At 38.6% G+C, this 22,629-nt stretch overlaps 1 protein-coding gene across 5 annotated transcripts; it reads right to left on the bottom strand.

Annotated features, from left to right (window-relative positions):
* Positions 1 to 617: 617 nt before the first annotated feature.
* On the bottom strand, positions 618 to 22,492 carry LOC122536061 (14-3-3 protein zeta). Of its 5 annotated transcripts, none has more exons than XM_043668106.1 (5): positions 22,338 to 22,492; positions 7,470 to 7,777; positions 6,687 to 6,810; positions 5,665 to 5,828; positions 618 to 4,011 (listed from the first exon to the last, which is right to left on the bottom strand). In XM_043668106.1, exons 2-5 carry the CDS (start codon positions 7,767 to 7,769, stop codon positions 3,856 to 3,858), a joined length of 744 nt encoding a protein of 247 aa, XP_043524041.1. In that variant the 5' UTR covers positions 7,770 to 7,777; positions 22,338 to 22,492; the 3' UTR covers positions 618 to 3,855. The 5 variants fall into 5 exon arrangements, with proteins under 5 accessions (XP_043524041.1, XP_043524042.1, XP_043524040.1 ...); XM_043668107.1 differs by lacking the exon at positions 22,338 to 22,492 and adding an exon at positions 12,501 to 12,768; XM_043668105.1 differs by lacking the exon at positions 22,338 to 22,492 and adding an exon at positions 9,237 to 9,273.
* Positions 22,493 to 22,629: the final 137 nt, after the last annotated feature.

The raw sequence follows: 22,629 nt of genomic DNA, 5'->3' as shown, positions 1-22,629 counted from the left end.
TGATACTTGCGTGAATAAATAAAAAAAAAAAAGAAAAAAAAAAGAAAAAAAGGTATGTTAAAAAGAATGTAATTATCAATCACGGTTTTTCATTATCGAAATATTAATATTAATACTTTGAACGAAAGAATCGTAATGGACTATTGGCTTATGACGTTGCAATTCGAAGTCTACTCAAAATGGATACCTTTGCAAAATCGACTCGTCTTTATATTCCTACTTTGTTCATTCATCCTCTATTGTGTGTTCAATGCGACAGAAACATGGACACATTAAAAAGTACAACATATTTGGAAAACGTTTACCCACGCAACACACGCTGTAATATCATTAATTGTTATTTGTTTGCATATAATAAACATTTACGTATATTATATATATTTGTGTCTGTATATGTAAGTCTACGCCTGTGTGTTTAGGGTAAGCGCGCGTATTTTACATATACTTAAAAGTATCCATGCATACGAGACGAAGAATACGTCAGAGTTCATTCTACCGAGATTAGGTAGATTAGGACCTAATGGAATGGACCGAGCCAGAGGCGGATAGGTGGATTTTCAAGGATTTCGAGACTGATTTCGTAACAATATATAAACAAGAGTAAAAAGAAACGAAAGTGAATATTTAACGTTCGTTTATTTTTAATATCGTAAAAAAGAATGATTGGTTTTTAACATAGAAATAAATGGAATTTCATTTATTTCGATCGGTGAAAAATTAGGAATTGTTACTTAGAATTTAAGTAAAATACAAAACGGACTTGTCGTATTTCTCAAATAATTAGAAGCACTCGATTCATACATATATACACGTTAATCCGCCCCTGGACCGAACGTATCCGTTGCATTTGGACGCGTTGATTTCAATTTATCGTTATTGTTATTCATTTGTTATCCTTTCCATTTTTTAAATGGCAACGTTCGTCCCTTTCATCGAGGTTTCGGTCGAGCCGATCACAGACCGTTATACGTCTCCGATCCGCCGATTTAAAATCCGTCACCCCGAGATGCCAGAAAGAAATTTTATTGTTGTTAGAAGTCTGTGATGGTGTATACGCGATCGATCAAAATCTAAAACGGAGCTTTCAACCCTTGAGAAACAAATAAGAATTCATTCTGCCAACTTTGCACTTTTTTCTTTTCTTCTTGCGATTTGTTTGTTAATCAAATTTATAAATAATGCTTAGAAGACACTCTGAATAGTTGTTTTATAAATTTGCAAAATTGCAGGATGTAACGAATTACCTTCTATCAACGATACCCACGAGATCGATCATGGCTACAAAACTGAATATTATATATATATAATATATATACACGCATACACTCACGCACATACATATATACAAACAAGTATAGATGCATGCGTAGGTACGTATGTATGTTAAAAGGGAATATCAGGACAATATAATTTTTTTTTTACACGCGTACGTATAATTTTCGTTTTCGTTTTCTTCTTTTCTTCTCTTTTCTTTTCTTTTATCGTGATATTAGCGATCGAGTTTCTGGTAAATATCAATTGTATACATATTACTGTGTATAATATATGTATATATATTATAACATATATACGGAAGAGGGGAAGAAAGAAAGATAGAAGGGAGGAGAAGAAATGGAGAGGGTGAAAGGTAGCGAGAGCAAGAGAAACATAAAGAGGAAGAGAAAGAGGAGGAGAAATGAAGACGAACAGGAGCAGGTGGAAAAGAAACAGAGACGTAACTTGGACGTAACTTTCAAGAATTAGTTAAAAGTCAGAATGTACAAAATATAAAGAGAAAAGTTTCTCAAAAGATAGTCACGTATTGATTTGCTATTCAGAAATGAAAACCAAGTGTCCCCTTCCTTCTTAGATATTCATGTTTTAAGCAACGGACGGTCATGGCAGACGATAGATAAAAAAATGCATTTCTAAATTTATGTGCTTCACTCACCTCAATAATACGGCAACTATGATAAGGATACAAGTTCAAATTTTGAAATAAATATGTAAAAGCAAAAAAGTCGTTTTAAATGATCTCATTTGTAAATCATATACACATGGGCACGTGTACAAATAGGAAATGAAATGAAAAACAGGAGCAGAATATGCACATAGAATGTAGTATTTTGTGCTTGCACGCACGCGTGTATATGCATCAGACTTTTTTGCGTATTACAAACGTGCAATATGTAGAAAGTAAAAATTAAATGTAAAAATTAAGTCACACCACTGATGTGTTTTGGAACTTAATAACTTAATGTATTTTTGCTCTCCTTTCTCCTCCTGCGTTCTTCCCTTCGTATAATAATATCGTACTTGCTAGACAATGTGAAATTTAATTTAATGACAACTGGATATAATGTAATTAGATTCATGCGTGCTTTTCTTCCTTTCATTTTGTTTCTTCTCGAATCTCTGTTTCGTTCAACGATACTTCAGATGGTAAATAGTGAGCGGATTTGGGAGTAGTGACCAGCGTTTCGTGACTATTTTTCGCATTCTGTGTCTCGCCTTAACAGCGATATCGATATGTGTTTCTGTTTCACATATCCCTCAAAGACTAGTTCTTAATTCAACACTTTTTCTTAATCAGTCACAGTTTGAACAACATCATTAACATCCCGTTATTTGTTGGCGATTATTTCTTTCTCATTTGTAATATTACATATATTTTTGTGTCCTTTTCTATACCGTTCAGTACTATATCTTTCATTCGATAACGTTGTACAACGAGACAGTGTTTGCGAAATTATTCCTGTCCTTTCTTCTGTTCGTCCTCAATTTCTTTCCTTTCCTGTTTCTTCTACACAAACACGAATCGGTACGCTTCCCTCGGATAAACTTGTTGTCAGAGATCGAGTAATTCTCCTTTTGAAATTCACGACTCGACCGGTTCCTTTCGTCAAGGGCCGCATAACGTGATTACGCAATATCCTACATTAATCTCGCATAAATTCGCTAATTTTTTTTCTTCGCATTATTTTATTTTCTCTTCGTCTGTCTCTGTCTACCTCTGTCTCTCTGTTTCTCTCTCTCTCTCTCTCTCTCTCTCTCTCTCTTTCCCTTCTTCCCCCCTTCACCTATATCGTAGATTAACATTCTCTTTTTGAGATTGAAAATCAAATTCAAGTTTTTTTTTTTTTTAACAAGTGATAATAGCGAGTATACTCGGCGACCAGCACGTGAATCGATCCTTTATGAAAGGATACGGTCGAGAGCGAAATTCTCTCGTGTTCGAGCATTCGAACTGGGTGTAACAGCTGTAGCGGTGTTATTGGCAGCAGTGTGCGGTCGCATTAGAACATAGGGAGGGAGATTATAATTTTAGAGAAGGAGATTAAGGAAATAAGGATCCGGAAAAAAAAGGCGGTGTCGTCCTTGCGAATGAAAAAAGTGGATGGAAGAAAGGAAGGGAAGAAAAAAAGAAGGAAAAAAAGGAAGGAAGGGGGGAAGAAGGAAACCCGAAGAGAACAAAACCGAATAACAAAACTGGGAATGAGAAAGAGAGAATACAAAATAGAGCAGATAACTGAGATTGATGAACGAAATAGAAAAGAAATAGAAAGTGACAAACAGAAGAAGATAGAGATTGGGATATAGATATATATATATATATATATAGAAAGAGAGAGAGAGAAAGGGAGGGGGCGGGAGGGAGGGGACAGACACACAGAGAGAGAGAGAGAGAGAGAGAGAGAGAGAGAGAGAGAGAGAGAGAGAGAGAGAGAGAATGGCGAAATACGTGAGGGACGAAAGGACAGGCGAATGAATAAATCGATCTCGGGTAGATGGATGGGTGAGCACTTCAAGGGACGGGGGGGACGATAGAGAATAGGATGTTCTTATTAGGTTAGAAAGGACTTAAGCTTAGGAAGGTTAGTTATCTCCACCCTCCTGTGCTTCGTCCGCATCGCCCTGCGTGTCACTGGTCCAAAGAGTGAGGTTGTCGCGTAAAAGCTGCATAATTAACGTGGAATCTTTGTAGCTGTCCTCATTAAGTGTGTCCAACTCTGCGATCGCATCGTCGAACGCCTAAAACATTTATGCAAATATTAAATTCGATTCGAAACACGCTTGCACAAAACACACAGCAATCGCGCCAAAAACTACAAAACTCGCATACTTTCGTTTCACACGATGTCACACTGATTCGTGCAAAAGCATTGACGAAACATTTCTCATATTAGAGATAGAAAATGTTACATACATGGTAAAAAAAATTTATTAAAATGCGTATGATGCGAAATGGTTACCGATACAGTGGAGACTAATACAGCAATCATCGCATCAAGTATCGAAGAAGCTTTTTCCTCTCTCCGATGCTTTTTAACGGGTTAGTACGCACTCAAAAACAGCATTTACCGCACAGTAAGTACCACGACACACTGATTATCAATTGTAATTTATTTTTGTTTGTTCAACCTAGAATAAATAATCTAACCAAGCATCAAACCTGCCAATTATCCCTAACCTGTTTAGCAAGATGACAGGCTCTAGCTGGAGAATTAATAATTTCATAATAAAAAACGGAGAAGTTGAGGGCAAGACCGAGCCTGATGGGATGCGTAGGCTGCATCTTTGACTTTGCTATGTCAAACGCTTCTTGATACGCTTTCTGTGAATCCTCGACTACCGCTGCAATGCAAACCGAGAAATCTAAATTACGACTTTCGAAAATTCTAACAGGTAAAAGCATAACACCTCTGTTACCGAGGTCTGTAACTGAAATTTGTTCATATGTACATGTACGTTGGAAATGAAAGGAATTGAAACAAAGTGGGGGGGGGGGGGAAATAAGGAAATGAGTATCTATCTCCTGTGCACAACTTTCAATTTTCATGGAACGAGAGTAGTCCATCCACGAGCTCGATCGCAGATTTGCAGAATGCACGCCGACAAGTTATAAAAATAAAAGCATCCTCCCCATCGGAAACGATAAAGTAAAATCATATTTTCGCCTCCACTGCATCACCACCACCATTATCCTTCCTGCTGCATCCTTCCGCGATTGCTGCGAAACACTACTACCCGACATCGTCCTCTCGTTTCTTATAAATTATACCTGTTTGGCCAGCTGGCAGGCCTTGTCTGGTGAGTTGATGATCTCGTAATAAAAAACGGAGAAGTTGAGAGCAAGACCGAGCCTGATGGGATGCGTAGGCTGCATTTTTGACTTTGCTATGTCAAACGCTTCTTGGTACGCTTTCTGTGAATCCTCGACTACCGCTGTAATGCAAACCGGGAAATCCGTGTTACAATTTCTACAAACGTATACATAAAGCGTGACCACCCTCTACCGCGACGTATAATATATGTAAAGGACTTCTCGGGACGGAAGGAGGAATGAGATGGGGACAGGAAAAGAATACGAGCAACCAGTTCGCGTGTGTTCTCTATGCGGAGCGTTTACAGAATTTCTTCATGGTGTACGTGAACGTACTGTAACGTTCGTGCGGAACATAAAAAGAAAAAAAAAAAAAGAAGAAAAAGTCGAGCAGAGCTTATAGGTACACGATAAGTTGGAAAGCTTGAAAAGAGCCTCTTCCTTCACCCCATAAACGATAAAGCGAAATATCATGTTTGTTTTGCCTCCACTGCATCACCACCATCCTTTCGCATCTTTCCGCGATTGCTGTGAACTCTATTATCGATGAGTATACCAACTCTCGCCTTTGTGAATTATACCTGTTTGGCCAGCTGGCAGGCCTTGTCTGGAGAGTTGAGGATCTCGTAATAGAAAACGGAGAAGTTCAGGGCGAGACCTAGCCTGATCGGGTGGGTAGGTTGCATCTTTGACTTGCTGATTTCGAACGCATCCTGGTATGCCTTCTGACTGTCGTCTACCACGGCTGAATATATATTACGTGCAAAATTATCAGCAAAATTTCAACCTTTCGTTCTTTCTTTTCAATCGTCGATATATTTATAATCGAATTTATGATCCATGTTGCTCCGATACATGGTCATTTTCAACGTTCTACAGATAACCGTGACAACAATGGTACACGATGACAACAGTAACAGCAATAATAATAACAATAATAATAATAATAATGATGATGATGATGATGATGATAATGATGATGATGATATAATACTGATGATGATGATGATGATGATGATGATGATGATAATAGTTAAAGTACGTCATTAAATTCCACCAAAGTTTTCGAAACGTTTCTGTTCAAGTTCAAACACATTAAGAACAAAGCAAGGTATTCTTCTGACGTACGATAAACGTCATGGAATTTTTCAAATCCACTTAAATCTAAGAATGTGTCGGAAAACAGTTTGGACAAATAACATCTGCCGTTGCAGCTGCGCTTCCTCTTTTCTGAAGCACAATTACGAAGAAGACCGTCACAGGTATGAGAGTATTGTGTGACGCTTCTCTATTCTAAACACGCGTCCTCTTGCTTTTCGTGTGAATTTAATGTTAAATCACAGACAAAAGTGTATGTTTAGTAGCATTGTTGCTTTCAAATTCGGATATATGCACTTCGGTGAAACGTAAGAACGTAAGAAAAAATAAAAAAGAAAAAAGAAAAAAAATAAAAAAAAAAAGAAAAATAGAAAGGAAGAAAAAAGAACTTACTACTAGCACTTCAAAAGTGCGTTGATGAAAAATCAACTTCAACTAAAAATGATTGTTAACTAGGTTATAGCTGTAGAATTGTTAGTAATTTGTTAAATTACCAGGTACATACCATTTCTGGTTTCTCCGGTAGCAACTTCTGCGAGATACCTGTAGTAGTCGCCCTTCATCTTGAGGTAGAATACTTTACTCTCGGCATTACTAGCCTTAGGGATCAGGTACTTATCAAGGAGTCCCTGTAATAACGTTAATAGAATTAATTTTTAGTTAATATTTTCTCTCCTATTTAAAAGTGTTTATAAGCGAAAATTTTTATATTTCTACCATATACATACGATATACATGTTCATACCATATACATGTTTATAGAAGTTCTAAATTTCTTTCTCGGCTCTTGGACGTAAATCGCATCGCGTTAATCGCAATCAAAGCAAATGTCCAATCGTGATAAAAAAAAGAAAAAAAAGTGTTCTCTGCGGTTACTAGAAACACGCTTTGTCACGCTTGCTGAACGACGAGGAAAAATCGTAAGACGAGCTACTAGACGACGAGGGGGCCGGTAACCAAGCCACGGTGAAATTCAAACCGATGAGCGATCTTTGCTTTCTAGCCACTGGAATACGCAGAAGCAACAAAAAGGATCATTCGCCGGTGTAAGATGATCCATCGACCAACACCGAAAGCTAAGCTGCTACAGCTTCACGAATGTGTCAAATCCTTTATACATCATAACGTACGTATCGTGATCGATCGCGTGCTTTTTGTTTCATATTGAGTCATCAGCCCCCTCAAATAAAAATCGAACGAAAAAACTTACCAAAAACTGTACTACCCATCGACTCGAAATCGCATGTCAATAACAAAGGAAAAGTAAAACGCACAAGCGGATTCTTACCAATACGTCGTAACAGATTTCACGTAGCTCCTTCTCGACCTTTTCCCTATATTCCTTGGCCATCTGCTGTTTGCGCTCGGAACCTTCGGTTTTCTGTTCAATGGAGGAGATGACTCGCCACGAGCTACGTCTAGCGCCAACGACATTCTTGTACGCAACAGACAACAAGTTCCTCTCTTCGTTCGACAACTCGACTCCCGTTTCGGTAACTGCCTTCATCGCGGCTGCCATATCATCGTACCTCTCTGCCTGCTCGGCGAGTTTTGCACGCTGTACCAATTCCTCTTTATCGACGGACATTGTGTCGGCTAGAAAACAAAAATCCTGATGTAAGAATCCAGATCGGGAATTCGGTTGGGCGTATTTTTCGGCGGATGAAGAGATAAACGCTGAAAGGAGAAACGAGAGAGAGAGAGAAAGGGAGAGAAGGAATGACGCATAACGCACGTCGAGAGACGAGCGTAACACGGTGCAACGCAGTTGGATGAACGCGCGGCTTCAATGTCACCGAATTCGTTTTCTCATCTATCCAGGAGTTGCTAGTGTCCCGCGCGTGAGAATAGATTTCACCAACGTTTAGAGAACATAGAACAATGACGTACACGAGTTGTGCACGCGCGCGCGCGCGCATTAGACTCAAATGTAACTGGCCTCATCACAGATCACACAAATACCGCAATTATTTTCCACCTTCTCCTTTGAAGAGAAACCGGAGAACAATTTCTTTTTCAAAACTACGTGTGAATACAGATATTTCAAGAGTGCGGTCACATTTTCTTTTAGTTTCGTCATTTCAGTCGATCGTTAGCAACGGATTTATCTGAAAGAAAAGCTTGGCCTTTTTCTTAGCCTTGACCACGAAACATCGCACACGCTAATTTAATTCTAAAGAAAACATTCTTACGTTACGAAGTCGAATCGAAACGGAACGAAGTCGAATCGTGACGATCAACGGCCAATTCAATCATGTGTCGCGCATAAAGTTGAAAATTCGAACTTTCGGTATTTTTGGCCATTTTGATGACCCAACATTGGTATCTGATAATAGGTTATCAATTTAATTCGTTAAAGTGTCGTCGATCATTTTTCTTCCTTTTAATCGAAAGATTCGCGATGAAATGTTAAAACATCAGATTGTCACATCGTATCGAAGCTGCACACAAGCCTCTATTCTGTCTTTATTAATTGCGCATATTGCGATCGATTTTTAATTCGTTGCATAAAACAATCGATCGCTAGGGATTCCGCGTAGGTGAAAAGAAACGAGACTCTCCATGCAACGACAATTTCACTAACGTGAATATAATCGAATGGTAACGATGAGTCACTGCATCGGACCGCGTTACAACACCAAACCGTAGTAGGCACACATTCTAAACATCTCGGCTCCTTTTAACACGCCTCACGACGACCGTTCGTCGACCGTATGCGCGCGCACACTCTCCCAGGATCTTCACTTTCGTAGTTTTACGCATTTGCACGTTTCCAATCTCAACTACTGTCAAGAGCATCGGTCTTTAAACACACATGCACGATCGGTAGGTAAACGCAATCAAGCACGATTAATAGCAACGAGAATCCGTAGTAGTACCGGCACAACGTTTTCACATTTCAGCTTAATCACGTATGACGTCCGATTCTCTTCCAGTGAATCATGACTGTGTAAAGAAGATCGCGACGTAACGAGCAAAGCCTGTAGACATGTTCACACGTATCCGGCGATTGTAATTGCTTCAAGAAAAAAAAAGTAATGAATTGCGGACTTACATCGGAAGCGATGGACTGTCATTCATCATCTTACGTACGTCTGACTCCATTTTCTATTCCCTTTCGTTATCGACTGTTCTTCTTTCTCTTTTCTCGTACGTACAGACGACGCGCAAACTCCGTGCGATTCGTTTCAAAGATTCTGACCATCTCGGAAAAATCTCTCAATTCGAATGAAAAAATAGTAGTTTAATTATAATATGACAAGCGTTTGCATTGTCGAGCCGATGAATTAAACGCAAACCAGAACAATATTTATAATCCTATTTTGTTGCCAATTTGTACAAATACATTATATGTATTACACTGTATTATATGTCATTATATATAGTATGATATATATAATAGAGTGCGCCAAAAATCACTTCCTATCAAAATAATAATAACAGAAATGATTTTTAAAATATAAAAAATAGAAAAAAATCACGTTTCAACTTTAATTTAAAATTAATAAAATTAGTTTTTTTCTTATATTTTGAAGTTTTATTTAAGAAAGATAGATGGGAAGAAACTTTTAGTCCACCTTGTATATGTTAATATAATATTATAATATGATGTTAATATAATATTATAATATGATTTGTAATGTTGCTTATAGCATAATAAAAATAGAAGGGAACTTGGAATTGTTACAAAAAAAGGGGGGAGGGAAGGAAAGTAAAACGCCATTTTTATATTTTACTCACAGGCGCATGCTGGAATATTACTAATATTACTATACCGTGTTCGAAGTAGGTAATTTTAAAAGCTGAAACGCGACGATCGATTTCACGTGTGCGCGGTATACTCGTTATTAATTCCTCAAGCGAAATGCATACTGTTCCACTTAAAGAAGTAGCGAACAACAGCGTTTTACGTATCAAATTGGTAAATTTATGTCGCTTCGTAGCTACGAAGCTACTACGATTAATCGTAAAATACGCGTACATGCATATTTTCCATAATTCGTGTATATCTCCAATTCACACTTTTCAAGTTTGAAAAGCAGCATTTTCGAAATTTCCCCTTTCTTTTAATCGTGCTTTATCACGCTGGTTAGCCGCGCTAATTGCACAGAAATTACGTATCGAGTGCCTACCAAGTTGTTGAGATACAGAAGCAAATATCGCAAACAGAAAAAGATGCTCTTTTTCTCTAACGATTCGTATAAGGCAACGAAGATTAGAGTTGACTTTCGGTTTGTCATATTCATCGTGGATTATCATACAGAATGAGAACACTGTGAAGAAACTATACATTGTTTGTACAGTGTTCAAGAATACATACGAATGCATACGCTCAGATGTATGCACATATGTAAATCACGGTGCAAAATACGCATTCATCGAACATCGTTCCTCGCGTCAATATGCAAGTGCTTGGTTAAAATTACGTGCGACTTCAAGCGTGATTATTATACGAATCGATTATGTCAGAGCAAGGTACAAATCGATCCAGTTGAACCCATCGAAATTTTATATTATTTCGCACGATTCTTATTACCGAATGATTACTCGACAGAGTGTAATGTACACGCGTAATGATAGATCGGACGGAAGGTCAAGTAGCCAAATTCCTCTTCGAAGAAACCCGGACGGAAATATTAAACTGGTAGGTGTATTCGACGTCCTATATTTAATCGCGCGCAATCACCTGGCTTTAGGTTAGCAGCAGCTCGACGACACTGTTGCCGGATCTACGAGGAGGACAACTGACGACGAGAAATCCTATGTTGCCAGCGAAATATTTCCGACGCTAGTTTTTCGAGCACATCACGAACGAGATATGATATGCAACTGTTCGCTCGAACTGATCGACGTAATCTCTTATCTGCCATTCAGGATCGACTACGACCGATTTGACTTTCTGGCATCGTTTCTCGCTCCAAAATATTTAGCGTTCCTTTCGCAATTTCCTCTGCGTGTCTATCTCTCTTTTTCTCAATTATTATTTTCATTCCGCATTTACTTCGCATTCGTCCGATCTCGCCATGGCCAATTTTAAATTGCATTAAAAATCTCAGAAATAAAATCATTTACTTTGATGAAGCCACTCGAGAAATGTGATAATTTCAACAAGTGAAACGAAAATGGCAAAGATGTCGCGCTGATCGGGAAACGTGACATCCCTGTCACGTTGATAACGATACAAATTTTATCAAAGAAGCTCATTTATCTACATTTATCTATATCGTGTAACATTAGACTACAGGAAAAAAATTGCCGTTCTTTTCGTGCATGTTGCTCGTTGCCAAACGCGTATCACTTCAGTGCGTTGGTTCAGGGAGATATCGATACAATTTTGTTAACCACAAAGGGGCAAGAGTTCCGTGGAATTTAAAAAAGACACGACAAAATTGTCACGCGAACACGTTTTAACAGGCAGAAAGAGACATCCAATTTACAGACATGCAAAGTGGGAACTTCCGCGCAGGTAAGGAGCGAACCTCACATCATCAGACTGGAAGGTCACACGCACGAAACGCTTTCAAATAAAAAAAGAAAAGAAGAAAAAAAATCGTACACGTTTATCATCAATGATTTGAGGTTATATTGGATGTAGTCGCATAGCTCGGCCAAAGAGGGAGCAGTCAAACGGAGCGCCACGGCGCTACTTTCACGAAGCGAGAGCGAAATTCCTCGTCTACGTTCTCTCTCTCTCTCTCTCTCTCTCTCTCTCTCTCTCTCTCTCTCTCTCTCTCTCTCTCTCTCCTCAACTAACACGCCCCGTCCTCAAAGCGTTCACAATCGCTTCGTGTCGCGATATGGACGAGGACAAAGAAACCGACAACGGGAACACCTTGCTTCCGGCGAAAAACCAATCGGCGTCATTGCGGAAACCGCACCGATTCACTTCTGCGTCGCAGTATTACTACCGCAGAGATCGATAACCGATTCACTTTCCCCCGACTTGTTCGGTCTAATCATAAGTGATCACGACACGGGGAACGAAGTTTCTAGCACATTCTCGAGATACTTTGAAGAACAACTTTGGGAAAAGCGGCTCGAAGCAGTCACCTGTACCTTGGCATGCACGACAGAGAGTACAAAGCCAAACGACGAAGGCAGAAAAAAAGAAAGATGAGCAAACTCTCGTAGAAAAGACGTGAGAGAAGATGAGGAGGAAGTGAATTGACGTGAACTCACGAAACGTAAATGAAAAGGAAAAAAAAAAAAAAAAAAAAAAAAAAGAAAAAAAAAAAAAAAAAAAAAGAAAAAGAAGGTAAAATGCGAGGCAAAGAAATGCATAGAAAAGAAGCGGAGCAACGAGTCGTCGCAGTCTTACCTATAATTAAAGTCTTTTGTACAATAAATACTTAAATAAATATACGGTCAGCGTATTTCCGTAGTCTCGCGTAAACTCGGGAGGGGGGCCGAAAACTGACTAGACTCTCGGTACTGCTAGTTCTATCTTTTTTTTTTTTCTTTCTTCCGTCCGGGGGGGTAAAGAGCGAGAGCGTATTACGCGGAGAAACTACGCCGGGTCTTTTTCCTCAGTCACACTCAGTTACGCGGTACCACACATCCCTCAGTGACCACTCCCGCACAGTGACTGAGCCGGCAACGCTGCTCGTGGTGGGGACTCGGAGTGCCTCGTGCCCGGACTCGTCCGCACTCGCTTCTGCTCGTCCCAGATCGGTTTTCCTCGGTCTCCTTCGCGACCGAACCGAAGTATTGATCGGTTTGCCCAGCATGGCCGGCTCGACGAGGTTGGGTGGGGCAGTGGCGCACGACTGTCCCTGTCCCGGGACGCCAGCCATGGAATATGATGTGTCGTATTGCGCTGCGTTACGCAGTTATGCAGTGCTGCGTGTTACACATTCTGTACATATATATATATCTATCTCTTTCACACACATCATACGTCTCTTTTATATCTACATACATTTTATATTATTGTCTCTTTTCTTTTCTTTCTTTCTTTTCTTACCGCCACATATCCGTTTGGTTTTTGTAAATCAAACTTTGAATGTCTCTTCGAATCGAACTGTATATATATATATAATATATATATAGTCGAAAAGAATTTCTGTTTTATAGTACGACTCTACTCTTTTCTCGTAGACTTTATTTCTTCAAGTTAATTACTCCATATACGCTTTTGAAATAGGTCTTTCCATCGTCGTCTCGGATCGATAAAGTACCAAGATCGTTATAAGCTCTCGCTTCTTATTTGTATGCATCCCAAGCTTGTACGATAGTTCGACAAGGATCAGACGGTCAGACCGCGTTTCATTTTAACGCGAAATTAGATAAACAATAAAATTAATTAGATTTCTCGATGTACACGGTATGAAACAAGCCCAACGTCGAATACATCGACTGATTTTTATTTTCCTCTCGAACGATATTACTGTTTGTAGTTAGTAAACAGTAAAGTTTTGACTTAAAGTTTTTTGTACAATATTCCGACTGCAAGGTTTACTCTTTTTTTGGATAATTCCCGAATTTACATTATAATGTCGCGTTACAAAAGAGACTGAAGATATCGTATTAGTATCCTAATGAACAAGCATGTTAATTGGTGTCCTGTGTGAAATGATTACACTGCGACGTGCATTCGCTGAAAGCGCTCTGGCTCTTGCTGAAGGGTTTCGCGACATTCGCATTCAATGTACAGATCTGTGTTTTTCCCCATTTTCTGAAAATGCTCCTGGCAACGCGTCATTGTCCATAGCAAAAGCAACCGATCGATAAAGCGTTAAATTGAAAAAGCAAGAACAAAAGAAAGAAAGAAAAGAAAAGAAAAGAACAGAGCAAGAAGAAGAAACGAATTAGAAAACGAGAATGCGTTTCAAAGGGCACTTAGTTCGAAGGGAAAGGAAAGGCAAGGGAGAAACGTTATCGACGAATGCGCGGTTGCTAAAAAAGAGTGGTAATTATGTGGAATACAATGGTTGTAAAAAGACGAGCGCAAGAACAGTTAGATACTTTTTTTTGTCTCTTTCGCTCTCTGGCTGGTTGGCGAAGCTAAAATGAAATATTGATCTGTGGAGGCGCGCGCAACCCCTGCAGCCGACCCGCCCTTCTTCCTTGGCCACCATTTTCTATTGCTCACCCCTGATCCGTCCTAATATCACTTTGTCTCACTCACTCACTCACTCACTCACTCACTCACTCACTCACTCACTCACNTCTCTCTCTCTCTCTCTCTCTCTCTCTCTCTCTCTCTCTCTCTCTCTCTCTCTCTCTCTCTCTCTCTCTCTCTCTCTCTTCTCTTTCCCTGCCGAGTCTTGTAGAAATAACTTATCCATTTTCATCAATTCTCCTATTTAAAAAATCTTAGCTTTCTCTTATTAAAAAAAGAAAAAGAAAAAAGTCTCCCCTGTCAAGGTGCCAAACGACGACATATTTGATGGGAAAAAAGAAAGAGAAATAGATAAACAAGATAATGTAGATGATCTCCATTATAAATCGTTCTATTTCTAGTTTTTTCTTATAGTTGCTTAAAGTCAGAAGGCGACCTCTGATTTCCATAAACAGGAAGGGCAATCCTTTCTTGTGTCTAAGGCAACGTAAGTGTCGAGCCCTTGGCTCGAATATCTGGAAGCTTGCGTCTTGAAATCATTAAATATCGTTTAGCATCTAATACACTTTCACTCGTGCATCCACTGAATCACGCACACAGTCTAAACAGCTAGCGCAAGTCGTTTGGAAACAGAACAGAGCGTCGTGCTAATCGCCTTTCACAGTCCTTAAAACGCATTGTGTGGTTGACACGTTCTTATATCTCAATGATAGCCAAATAAACAAGTCGCGGGTACATAAACGAAAATTCAAACGCTCAATATTCGTCGTTTAATATTGTCGTCGATTGGCGTGTTATTCTGATACGGCAATACATGCGTGTTATTACAACCAGCCAAACCAAATTCGAAATTTTCGACGTGTTGTTCTGTGCGAACATTTCATTCGCAATGACAGGCAATTCAATGACAAACAATAAAACAAAGCAGTTTCCACGGGACACGTTCATTTATCGAATCCACCTGACTCGACGTATATGTACATATGTATATTCCTATCGATCAACGTACATATGTGCTTGTATACGTATGCACATACACATATATGTAAGACAAGCAGGTAACGTGCGGACTTGCTGCCTCGATTTGATCCCTTTATTGCTCAGGCATTACGTGATAAAGACACGATCAAACAAGCACAGGAATTCTTCTAGTTTTCAGTGCTAGACTACAAATCGTTGAAAAAAAAAAAAAATAATAATTTAGTTGCTGTCATCGACTCTAGCAAACAGCGCGCAAAATAATAAGAGATTAAATTTCAGACTTCTGCCGTCCTGACTCAAAATGATATTCGAATCAATGTATAATACAATGATTTGATACGTGACAAGTGTGGAGTAAGTTGCATCGTGGATCGTGGAAGCGATGAGCAAATCATCGTATAGATGTTACATGAATGACAGTCAGTTATTGGAGAATAGGATGAAAGAAGTTGCGATAAACTATGACCGATAGAAACGATTCACAATATGTACAAAAATGCACGACAGAGATCATGCAGATTACGTACAATCATTGCAGTTTTTTTTGTTTCAATTTCCAGATAACAAACCGATAGCAAAGCAATGATAATTTAATTCGAGTAAAATTTATGCAAAAGATAAGATAAAAAAAAAGATATGGCTAAACAACACCGTTTGTTTCACAAATAAATTTTTTGTAACACGTTACTCTTTATTTGCAGGCAAAACAGTTTTCGGCGCAGAAAACAAGCAGCTTTTTCACCGAACATCGGTAATAAACGGTAAGGTAAGAGCTTGTTTGATCGTCGATCGACCATGAACGAGTTTTTCGTTTCGCGCGAAGGACCAGTTTGAATAGCCTTTTCGAGAGTAGACGATCAATATAAATGTAACAAACGAAAAGAAAACAGAGAAAAAAAAAGAAAGAAAAAAGTACAGACCATCGAGGGTCGAGGAAGCATAACTACATTTACGGCACTGACCTTGCCACCGACAGGTCGTTTAAAAAAAAACCTATTTTCCAAATTTCGCGTCTGCAAACGAAATATCCCCATTACTTCATCGCGTGGTCGAACTATTGGACGCAGTTTGCCAGACTCAAGGATATTTTGCTATTGATTTTCAATAGCACATGCACCACGCTATTTTTATTGCCATCTTCTATCAGATTTGACAACGTATTCGGAATTTAAGACACTCTAGTGATCACTGAATGACGCATGAGAGTATGAGAAATATGAAAAACTCGTACCAATAACGTGATATAAGTCGAGCGATGACAGACAAAAAAACTACAAGACTACTACTTGACAATTTTTTACCAAAGGTACGTACAGTGACGAGCATAACCAAGCGCATAATGGTAAAAAATTGTTGATACTCCAAACTTGTTGTAACTTCGTAAAAGAAAATCATGTGATTACTGATCTACTGTGGCTTCATTTTAAAAGCGTCAAACTGTTACCTCGAATTTTTTTTTTAAAAGAGAGAACACTTTTCCATTTGCTACACGATGTGAAAATGTCTTGAGAAAAAAAACAAGATCAGGATGATCAAAACAGAAGCTTCACGCTTTCAAACGAGACCAAACAGATTATCGTACGATCTCTTTTTTTCGAAATTGTAGCAGTCTAAAGTATCGATAATTTTTCATTTAAATTAATTCGCAAATTAATATTAATATTAATCGCAACTGATATCCGGACAGAACTCCAAAAAAAACAGTTTGTATCTGCCAGAGTGGCGATGGTAGTTGTTTGAGGAAACTTAAAATATATTTACTCTATTTAGTTATTACTTTAAATAAACGCTACATATTTTGTTTGTTTGTTTTTTTTTTTCGTATTCTACATGCAAATACTCGATAAAATATTATTCCATGTGTGCCCTCAGTTTTGCTCATCGCTCTGTATAGAGTATAATTTTTACGAACGAATAACAACGGTGTGCTACAGGTGGTAGAGATCGTTCGGGTAACACGTAGGCACGATGCTGTTGTTACCGCTGCGACCACCAAAATTCCTCTTCACCCCTTGAAAGAGTTCAACCTATATACAACACAGCGGTGTGCAATATAGTTTCCGCAATATCTATATGTCTCTGTTACTTCTTGCTGTTCCCTCGACTCACGATCAAGACCAAAAAAAAAAAAAAAAAAAAAAAAAAAAAAAAGAGGGAGAAAAAGGCAAAAAGTTTGCGAGAAAAACGTATGCCCATTTATTAACGCGCTATCGTCATTGCCGAAGCTCGTACGATTAGCCGGCGTAATTGACGTAGCGAGTGCACGCTTTTGCCACACTCTGCCATTCACTCGTCTTCTAATATACGCGCGTCTACTGTTACGCGCTTGATATTTTCATTCACCTACGACGAAATCCTACGCCAACTTGAGTTCATCGAGTAAACGATCGAAGTGGGGGAGAAGGTTGTCCGTGACAAGCCGGCGGATCTGCCTCGGCTCTCCACCACCTCAGCTTCTCCTGTGTCGAGCTCGATCGGCACGCAATGCCAGCGATCATCGAAACGATCGTCACTTTTATTATTCCATTGCAATTACTTTATTGCGACTTCAATTTTTTATCTGTCTCGACAAATCGACCACTCGATCTCAATGTCTCGACTTGTCGAATATGCAAAAAATCGCGCGGAAAATCGAACAATGTCACGCTTCACCGTCCGAGAGAGCCGAACAAAAGTATCGTACGTACATAATTGGTATATTTACGTTAGAGGTGGCGCGCGTGCAGTACGCAAGGAAAACTGAACAGCGCCAGCTACACAGGATAAATTCGCGCGAGTTTCTGCGTCAGCCGTCTTGGAATAGCGAATGATGTCAAGCTCGCTCTGCCACTTCGATCGTTCACGAGAGAGTCAAATACACGCACGCTTCGCGATACAAAATTTTGACTCGAATTTCTCACGCTTGAGAAATTAGATCTCCGTGATGGAGAAAACAGTAGAAGAGTTGCTGTCGAGAAGACACGATACGAAAAAAACAATAGAAGATGGATGTGACACAGAGGAGAGATGCAGCAACTATGGGAAAGATCTCTCACGATTGCATCTGACTTTTCTCCAATTCGCTTCGTTTTCGACATTAGAAATTAAGAGGATATCTCGGAAGATGTCGTCGAATTCCTTCGACGTTTCCAATGCGAAAGGATGCTTGGCCTGAACAATTACGTTTTCCACGAATAAGCGTATTGCTCCAATAATAATTCCCGTTTGAGAAGAAAGATGAAAGAGAAGAATCTGTCTGGCTTCTTTTTTCTAAACGACAAAGAGCACTACTTCGCGTTAGTTGTTGAGAAGTTGACGGAACAGTAGCAGGAGGTTGTTCTGTTGAACGCTTTTGTCCTCCAGTTGAATGGTTGAATCAAGGAAAAGGAATATCAGAATATCTGTCAGAGATGAAGTTACGTAGGAAAATACACCTTAACGTCAGTTTATGAACAATTAGTTGTACATGCCTCGCCACCTTTTTACTCTGGTGTTTCTAACCTAACAATTTGAGCTAGATGACTGTATGAATCAGCGGTTCCCAACCTGTATAGTAAATGCGCAATTAAATATTAGTAACGGCGGAAAACATAAGAAAAGGAGTTAAAATAAAAACACAAAAACAAAGTTATAGAGTTTTGATTTACAAAAAGAGACTTATGTTCACGTATGTGAAAGTTTTTGAGGGATGGGGGTTTATGAGAGGAGGAGACACTCAGAAATGAAAAGTTTAAGGGGTACGGAAGGGGAAAAAGATTGGGAACCGCTGGTATAGATAATTAATACTTTGAGTGCCGCTTGTACAGAGAATTTGACTGCACGCCAAATAAAATTTCTGTCTCGTTATTTTTGTATATTTCTAATATGAATAAAGTTATTTTTCCTTGTTACGCAGTGTGTTTTCTGGCCTCAACATTTATTGCAATAATAATTAAATCTCAAGAAGCTAGAAAATATTTTACATGTTTCTCAGATTTTCCATTTCTGATATTTTGGGACAATTCACTCGAAACTATCTCGGCACCCAACGTGTTAAAAACACGCGAGTTCTTGTTCTTTAGGAAAAAGTCGCCAAGTGGTCGATGTTACATATCGAGGACAACTGACAATGAGAGTAAACAGTAATTAAACGCGTTATCGGACGTACACAGAGTCAACTATCGATTTTATGATTCCACAAACGAACCACAATCTATAACCGTGGATATAACACTTTGTGGCCGTGATTGAAATTTATGGAAACATGTGTAGTACGTGTACGTGTACGTGTATCATGCACGGTCGCGGAAATTGAATTTTCCAGGATAATAAGATATCTTGAATGCGAGAATGTTGCGTGTCCCGTTCAATCGTTGTTCGCGATCATTGTTGCCATTTTAACGAACGATCGTGTGCTTGAAAATTTTCCTGTATCCTCTTTGTTGTTAACACTTTCCCGTCTTAACGCTTAATTGAATTAACTTTCATTTATTCAATCATGTTAATATCTATGGGCAAAGTACGCGATGTCCGCCGTGATCAAAATATTCTACATATGTAAGCCATTGTAATTTAAATGATAATTAAAATGGATAGACTAGTACGATTATGTCTCTGTTTAAACAGGAATTAATGATTTTTACAAGAATATCCGTATCTTTTAGGAATTTGTAAAAAAACGAAAGTTTAATTGTTACAAATAATGAAATGTAATAAATAATAATTATACAGTAAAAATTATATAATATTAATTATATAATTATAATAATATATAATATAATATATAATTATATAATAAACTTCTGTAATAATAATATATATTTCTTGCAGGCAACTATCATTTCAAATATCCCGCCGAAAAAGTGTCGATCAACTTAATACAACTCGAGAACATTCTCGCGATCGAATTTATAATTATCATCGGCTGGCACTTTCTCATGTTTTTCTCATGTTACTATATATATCGAATATGTATATGTGAATTCCTTTACTTCTGCTAATAGTTAATTTATTCCTTTACTTCTGCTAATAGTTAATTTATTCCTTTACTTCTGCTAATAGTTAATTTGTGAAATAGCTAATAGTTCATTTTATGAAAGAAGAAAGAGTACGAGAGGGAAATGGGAACGAACAGGGGAGAGTCGAATTGGAAGATGAGATAGGAAATTGACACGAATCAATAGAACTGCGTCACCGGTATTTCTATCTTTTCCAATAAATTTGGAAACGAGATTGATGAGAACTTGTGTTTTGACAATGGTCGTGCTCTTCTGTAATTCGTCGAAATATAAAAATCTGGCGACAAATCTGACATAATGACAATCAACGAATTTTGAATAAATTCGTACGATCGAGATTTACCTTCAACTCCTTGTCTTGTAATATCGAGTAAAAGCTTGTTAGTACAACTTACGATTTCGATTTATTGTTAGAAGAAATGACAAACTGCAGTTCTACGAAATTTCAACTCCAAGCTTAAACTTAATTTCCCGAAGTTGAATTTATTAATAATGTATAAATTATAAACGTTTTATGTTTGAAATAATTATTTTACAATAAGCAAATAATTACATGTAATACAAGTTATTATTTCAATAATAAGTAAATATTTTACAATGAATAAGTAATTTATTTTAGAATAAATAATGTTTATCTAAGAAAGTTGTGAAACAAGGAATTGAAATAAATTTGCACTGATGGAAAAGCCTAAACGAGCATACGTGAACGAGCGTGTAACGAAAATCCGTCACCGGCATCGTCGCTATCATTACTGTCGTTGTCGTGACCTTGGCAAAAGAAATAAGCTATCTCAATTCAATGATCGAGAAAGAGTTGGACAAGGATACCTCTTCTACCATGAACAAATACATATGTACCTCTATCTACTGCTAAAATCACCGACTAACGTTGCTTTCGCTACCAGATCATTACACGTGAGTAATGAACGTGAAAACGAATTACGACATCGATACTCGCACGTAATCAATGATTAAACGCTAATTAATAATGTCAGCGAAAAAGTTGAAAATGAATCGGGGGAAAAGAAAGCGGAGTACCAGGTGTTATCGCGTTCAGTTTTTTCGCGAGGATGTTTCACAAAATTCACCTATATATTATTTTTTGTTATAAGAAAGAATATGACTGTGAATTGCGTGGATATTATGTTGTTCAACAATAAAACGCTTGAAATGAATTTATACGCGGGGACCAACAAACGGAATCTAAAATCGAATGCTACTGTTGATGGACATCTATATACACACACACAGTCACGGGTGTTTATCAGGCAAGATGTATCAAGGCAATATCGAAAGCACGATAATCGGTTCACCTGTCAAAGGGCGTGTACTCGACACAACGCGTACATGTACGCTTGTACGAAGATGGGAAACGCGTATCGTGCTTTAACGCGACCTCAAGCGTAAGCAGGCTAGGTATCGTGCGCGAAAGGACGAAGCGAAATCTACTTTTCGATGTGTATTCCCCATTTCTCTCAACCATATGAGGAATCAAATATTGCAAAAAAATATATATATATATATCAGTTATATCATCAATACGACACTTGTACGATTATCGCATCAGAAAAAAATTTCTATACTTGATCGAAAAAGAGTCGCCAACAGGTTAACCAGTTGCGTAGTTACAAAAAACAGAATCGAAACCGATACTTTTTTTTCCCCCCTCCGATTCTTTTCAGGCATGAAATTTGTAATTTCATCGCCGACCGTATGTAACTAAGATGGCGGCAATTATCTTATTCGTTAGGGCTGTCGCGTCGCATGCGTCGCATCCGCTGCGAATGGTAAGCGACTATCTTCAGACCGTCTTCTATCATACCGCAACCTAACGAACTTTACTAGAATGATTATCCCGTTCGATAAACGACCGGCAGGATGACGTATATCGAACGAGAATGAGCCGAAACAAACGATCTCTATTGTAAAAACGTAACAAAGCGGACAAGTTCTAGGTTATTTTGAACAATTCGGGAGGAAAAAAGATCAGAGACGGCTGCATGGCTACGGGGTTCACACGATCCGTGTTCAATTACACTCCGTATTATTCGCCGCCGATATTTTAAAAGACACTGCGTGCAATAACCTTTGCCTCGTTTGTACACACGCGTCTGATTATGTTTGAAAAGAGACTCACCTTTAGAATGATAACAAACGGCCTAGAAAATCGAGGCTTCGGCGTATTCAACGGCTCCCGTCCACTACGATCTCACAGAGTGCACTGGCGCAACGAGCGGAAGCCACCATCTTGAACTGCGTTCACTTGACGCTTTCCGTTCGTTCGAAAAATACTTATTCGCCGTTCCCGCTTCTTCTCAACCTCGTAGTCGGCAAACTATTTATTTTTGCTTTTGCGTTCAATAAATCAGTTGCCCTATATTTCTTTTCAAATATCTTCTCTTTTATTGCTCATATCTTCTTTAGAATCC

The sequence above is a fragment of the Frieseomelitta varia genome, unplaced genomic scaffold (assembly GCF_011392965.1).
Source record: "Frieseomelitta varia isolate USP_RPSP 00005682 unplaced genomic scaffold, Fvar_1.2 scaffold_795, whole genome shotgun sequence".
Classification (NCBI taxonomy): domain Eukaryota; kingdom Metazoa; phylum Arthropoda; class Insecta; order Hymenoptera; family Apidae; genus Frieseomelitta; species Frieseomelitta varia.
Note: the sequence above shows the minus strand (reverse complement) of the source record. Positions and strands in the feature narration are given on the sequence as shown.